The 6000-nt window shown below is 43.4% G+C and overlaps 1 protein-coding gene across 2 annotated transcripts in view; it reads left to right on the top strand.

Annotated features, from left to right (window-relative positions):
- The window catches only part of asic2 (acid-sensing (proton-gated) ion channel 2), a 308022-nt gene that overhangs the window by 199706 nt on the left and 102316 nt on the right, over positions 1-6000 (top strand). Inside the window, exon 1 of one of the 2 annotated variants that reach the window (XM_061027347.1) lies at positions 24-2214. The exons of the other annotated variant lie outside the window; for it this stretch is intronic. Within the exon in view, the coding sequence (XP_060883330.1) occupies positions 1522-2214 (693 nt within the window). The 5' untranslated portion in view covers positions 24-1521. Of the gene's footprint in view, positions 1-23; positions 2215-6000 lie in introns of those variants that run through there. 2 annotated transcript variants of the gene reach the window in all.

Genomic DNA, 6000 nt, shown 5'->3' with positions numbered 1-6000 from the left:
CTGAGAAACACAGAGAACCAGAGGAGCAAAACGCAAAGGCTGCGAGAGAGGGAGGGGAGTGGAAAAACGGAGAGAGACCACTGAGGGGAGAGAAGTCATTCTGAGCACGGGAGGGAGCAAGCTGGATGCAGCTGACAAGGACACAGAGGGAAGAAAGCGCGTGGAGAAGCCTTCCCTGACAGGGGAGAGAAGTGAAGGAGTGCGTGCATAAAGTAGAAAAAAAGAAGAGGAGGAGGAGAGGGAGCCTGACAGGAGGTCGAGCTTACGGGGCTTGACTGACACAAGAGCGAGGAGGAGGAGGAGGAGGAGGAGCATGAGGGCAAGTTGATGGATTTGATTTTGGGAGAGTATTTTTAGAAGGAGGAGCGGGGACATGAGAGGAATATTGAGATTAGAGTTGCCATCTTTTTGGAGTGGGGGAGAAAAAACTGGGGAGCAAAAGAAGCAAAAGAGTGGATAACAAGAGGGAGAGATGTTGACATCAGAGTGTGACAGAACAGATTAGCTCTGGTTTGGTTTCCCGCAGGAAACCGCTGTGAGTGTGTGTCCCTGACTTCGCATGAGTGCCTCCTTCTCCATGTGAAAGTGTGTTGTAGCATGTTTCCTCGCTGAGAAGCAGGTTCGCTACAACATGAAGCTAACCCCCTGGTTACCCGCAGGACTTCAGAACACTGGTGAAAAAGCCAAGTGGGGGGGGGGGAGAGACGAGGAAGAAGACCAAGTGACATCACAAGAAAGTAAGAGGCATCAAAAGTGCGACCGCAAAGTGGGACAGAAAACAAATGAGCATGGTGGACTTTTTTAGTGAATTCAATTAAAGATTGTACTTAATAGTGACAAGGAACTGATTGCTGCCTCTGGCTGCCGAATGCCTCCGCACGCCAGTGAAGCTAGGAAAACACACACACACACACATTACTCCAAAGACAAGAAACCACAGCGCTGGAACAAGGCAACCAACCGCACCACACCAACCAATCCCTCCGCTGTCGTCTCATTATTTTAATTACCCTCTCTCCTTTCATTTGTGTTTTTTTTTTTTTTTGTCCTCTTTGCTCAGCTCTTGGTATTTTGTATTCCATCCTCCTCTCTCCTCCTCGCTTCCCCTCCCTCTTCCTCTTGCCTTCGCTCTCTCTCTCTCTCTGTCTCATCCTGTCTTGTTCACTGTCACACTAACTGCGGTCGATGCAGGAGTCACTCATGTAGAAGCCACCTTGCTTGGAGCACATTTGCCTAGCTGATTTATTTTTTTCTTTCTTTCTCCCCTGCTGAGTTGGATGATTGGATGTCTCTTAGATCAAAAGACCAGGAAGGGATGACCAACAAGTAGCTGTTGCTGAGTTCCTCAGAGCTCCTGCACAAGCAGGAGAAGACGACTTTGAAACGCACAGAATTCCCCGAAGGTATTTATACGCTTTAAAACAGTGTATTTACAGCCAAGACTAAATGGTTGGTCAATATTTGTAAGGCCAAACACTTATCCAGGTGTGGATTACAGTAGTGGATTTATCCTGGAGCTACATGTGGGCCCCAGCCCCTGAAGCCTGGCTGGGAAATGAAGCCTTTCCCGCGGCTGTAGGAGTGCTGTGGGCAGCCATGGCCCTGGAAGGGCGCTGTCTCCGGAGGGGATCCCCAGCCATGATCAGAAAAGGTCGTCAGAGGCGTGCAGCGAAGCAAACTCTGGCTCGGGTCACTTCTACTCTTCTGTCAAGGACACGCCTGCACGGCCTGAGGCATGTGTGCCTCCCTGGTGGCTCTCTGGGCCGCAGGGCCTTCTGGCTACTCGCCCTCTGCACCTCCCTGGGGCTGCTTTTATCTTGGTCGTCAAACCGCCTACTTCACTGGCTTTCCTTTCCCACACACACACGGGTCCACACAGAGTGGGCCAAAGAACTCGCCTTCCCCACGGTCACAATCTGCAACAACAACCCCATACGACTCTACAAGCTCACCAAGAGCGACCTTTACTTTGCGGGCCACTGGCTGGGCCTGCTGCTAGCTAACCGAACAGTGAGGCCTTTGGTTCTGGACTTGCTTCAAGAGGACCGTCAGGCCTGGTTCAAGAAGCTGTCAGACTTCAGGCTCTTTCTGCCGCCCAGAAACTTTGAAGGAACCAACCTGGAGTTTATGGATAGACTGAGTCACCAACTGGATGACATGCTGCTCTCATGCAAGTACAGAGGAGAACCATGCGGGGCTCACAACTTCTCTTCAGTAAGTCCAACTTCTGATGTGTTTACTGAAAGCTTTATGTCCAATTTCTTGCTTGGAATTTCTTTTTATGTCGGTTATCCCAATCTAAACATCAGCTGCTGTGTAAAAGTTGCCTCTCACAATGCTGAAACAGCCTTTATTCTGTTTTGTTACTTACAAACATCTATGGCAACATTTTGATACAAGCTGCTGTAACCAGTAACCTGCATCTCTGTTAGATCTTTCATAAGCAAATGGGATACTGCACAAGCCAATTTAATTAGCACCAAGGCTCCCGTTAAATACATGCTTGTTCAATAAATGTATTTAGAGTTAAAACACTACATAGAACATTTCATGAGAAGCAGCTATGCAATAACATGGACAAAGTGGGTTCTGTATGAGCTTGTATGAATGAGGCATAGCTCCAAAGGCTCCATATCAAAAAGAAAATAAAAATTCTTGCACATAACTGGTCATCCCCTAGAGAAGTTAACTGCCTCTGTGTCTGATCACTCACATATCTGTCTTCTTTCTGTGTGGGTGGTTGTGGGAGTGGGGATTTGTGTGCCCACTCTTCCTTGTACGCTCCCTTGGCTTGCTTGAACCGTGGCAGATGTTTTCTCTGCGGTAATGCTCGAATTGTCTTTTTTTTACTCTCCTTTTTCTTGTCATTTCATTTCTGTTCTTTTTGATGTTCTATCTGTGGCCTCGCAATCAGAGAGTGACTGAAGGAAAATTGAGAAACGGTTGTGCTGCTTGGTTGGTATTTTGCTCACTTTTGCGGCGTGATTTCTGCGTCCCTCTTTTTTTTTTCATGTTTGAAAGTTATTTTTCACCACAAAGTACTTTTGAAACTTTTTAAGCTATATTTCTTTATCCATTGCATTCAATGTATTAGAATAACATCATGTTGCAAACCTTGCATATATTAGGTGTGGTGTTAAAGTCTTAAAAACATCAATAAGGGAAGCCCAATGGATTAAATGGATCACAGTCTGTAAACAGGTATTAAGTCAAAAAAAGTTGCATGAAGTAGAATGAAGAGAGAAATTAGCATACCAAACCTCTTAGACCCAATCTTTATGTTTGCTTGGGGCGAGGCTGCCGCTACCAACATAATACACCTAAATCTATGACAGAACCGACTGTGGTCGATTTTCATTGTGGGTAATGTAGTCTCCAGGTTTAGATGAGAAAAAAAGAACTTACGTAAAAGGAAACATTCATATCATTTTTTTTATTTTATTTTTTTTATAATTTTCATAAAATTTGAGCCTGACAGTGTTGTCAATACTCCATCACTGGAGTGTCCTTGAAATGCAGATTACAAGATATGATCATGAGTTAAGCTTTACCGTGCTCTGACAAGCCAGTCTGACAGTCTTCCCTTCAATGTGTTACAATTTCTCTCAAACTGTTTTTTGCTTTTGATCGAATATTTTTTTTTATTCTTTTGTCTGCTTCCCACTGTGGTAGATATATCTTTTCACATATAAACAGAACTCTAGATCCTGTTTAAATAAGATGTACCAAAGTAGAAATCACAAAAATCATACATTTATTTTACAATTGTGTGACTTGAATAACAACTGATTTGTTTCGCCTTTACATCCCTAGGAGAAAGGCATTGTCAGAAATGTATCTAATGTAATAACAAGCTGTTGTATTCACAACTTCTCAATGGGATCTGATGTACAAACAGCAGATCCCTGTGTTGTCTATTACATTCCCTTTTTCTTACTGTTTTCCGTAAAGCTGCTTAAATAAGTAGACTCCCCGGAGTTGAAAATACATTCTCTTGATTGCAACTTGGAGGTGATAACAATGCTGACAAATCAGCAACAGAAACGAGCATAGAAGTAATTTCTTCAACTCCTTAAAATCAAGTGTTTGTATTCGGTTTTTTTACTAGTTCATGGTCAGTGGTTAAAATTGCGCATTTAAAATTGGATCGAATTGGATGATTTTCATTTGTTTTTCCTGCTGCGGTGGTTGGTGCTGCTGATGTGTTTATCTCATTGTTTAGTGTCTTTGCACTCTGTCAGAAAAACGACAAAGTGCATCAACCTCCTGCCTTGGAAATGAAGAGCTTAATCAGAGCCACTCACTCACGTCAGTATCCATTATCAGTGTTAGAATCAACCGCATGCATAAATAGTCTAAGAGGTTTCTTTTTATGAATTGTCAAACAAGCACAGCAAGTATTTGCAGGTTTGCTGATGTGCCTGCTTTGTTACCTGAATGTTTGCAGGATAGTTTTTAATGTAAAGGTAATGCATCCTGAAGTATGTGTGCATTTTTTGAAATGCATTGTGAAGTGTGTAATGAACATGCAAAGTAATTATACAGACCTAAAATGTAATTACACTGAGCCCATTGCCCAAGCTGATAGATTTTCAGCGTTGAATATGTCCGAACATTGTGTAAGAAAGAATCAAGCTGCAATGAGGTGAAAACCCTCCTCTGAGAACAGCCACTGTGGAACCTTAAACAACCAATCTGTACCCTCAAACGGAAATAATCGGTAAATCCAAACGTGGTTAGACTGTGTAGGACAAGGTTGCTGCTACAACTCTGCTTCAAACCAATACGCCTGTAAAGTCTCCCTAGTTCCAGCCCTTAACACTCTGAGAGCTGCCGGGTTGATATTCTCTGTGCAGACATTCTGGACGTACGGTGACTTAGAATTCTGTCAGCTGAATCAGATTTGCATTCTGAATACCAGCCAACAGCCAGCTCTTGTTTAAAACTCTGGAAAGTTTTTACATTTTTTTCAAGACATCTCACTTTTTAAACTACATTTTTAGGAGGACATTTTTAGTAAGCTGGTTGGATAATGTGGCTGTGTAAGCTGAAGCTTGGATGCAGCCTTCTCGCTCTTTTTCCAAATTCTCAAATTTTAAACTTATTTATTACATTTTGTTGTTGCAGATTTTATCACGGGGGGGCTGTATGTTATGGAGAGATAACCTCTGAAGACAATTTGGAATTTGGAAATGTGAAAATCTTAAGACTCAACATATTCCACTGACAGAATTTGAGTTAGAATGTGTTTCCTATGTAGTGCAGTTTGACAGAATGTGGGATTTATTCGTTGTTTCACTTTGCAGATAGCCACAAAGATGCCCCAGCCTCGCTTCTTCCTCATCTCGCTCTACCTCACCGGGGGTCTGATGCTGTTAACGGGTCCTCAGTGAGTTTGCTAATCTCATTAGCCTGCTGCTGCAAGTCAGCAAAGACTCCCCGAGGCCTATTCATTATCACTGCATTTACAGCACTGTCACTCTGAGACCAAAAAGGATGAAACAACCAGATTAAACCGGGGAATGGGGGATCACATGCACATAGCTTGCAAGTAGATAAACACTACGTCCCCTTGGTTTGCTTCTGCACAGATTTGTGTACCTGCACGCACAGTTGTCTTGCAGAATAAGTGTGAAATCCAATGTTGAAGGAGGCTGGGAATTACAGGCTTAAGAGTACAGAGGACGCTTTGAACTGCCAAGCAGCGTATGGTTTGTCAGGGAATGAGCAGGAAGGTAGAGCTAGAGGTTAGGAGTGAGAGATGGTATGGGCAAAAAAAAAAAAGCATCTGGGTGGGAATACAAATGTGTCCCATAACTCCAGCGGCAGCAGGATTTCATGTCTTGCATCTAATGTATCACACTGGGAACTAGTAGAAGGCGGGCTAATCAATAAATCTATTAGCTTCGTGCTGTAGTATATGGTTGCTCCCACATCTCCGATACTGATATACTCTCAGCCACACCAAGGCTAGGCCAAATTTAACAGTGGGGTATAACA

This window comes from Labrus mixtus, chromosome 20 (genome assembly GCF_963584025.1).
Source record: "Labrus mixtus chromosome 20, fLabMix1.1, whole genome shotgun sequence".
Classification (NCBI taxonomy): Eukaryota; Metazoa; Chordata; class Actinopteri; order Labriformes; family Labridae; genus Labrus; species Labrus mixtus.
Note: the sequence above shows the minus strand (reverse complement) of the source record. Positions and strands in the feature narration are given on the sequence as shown.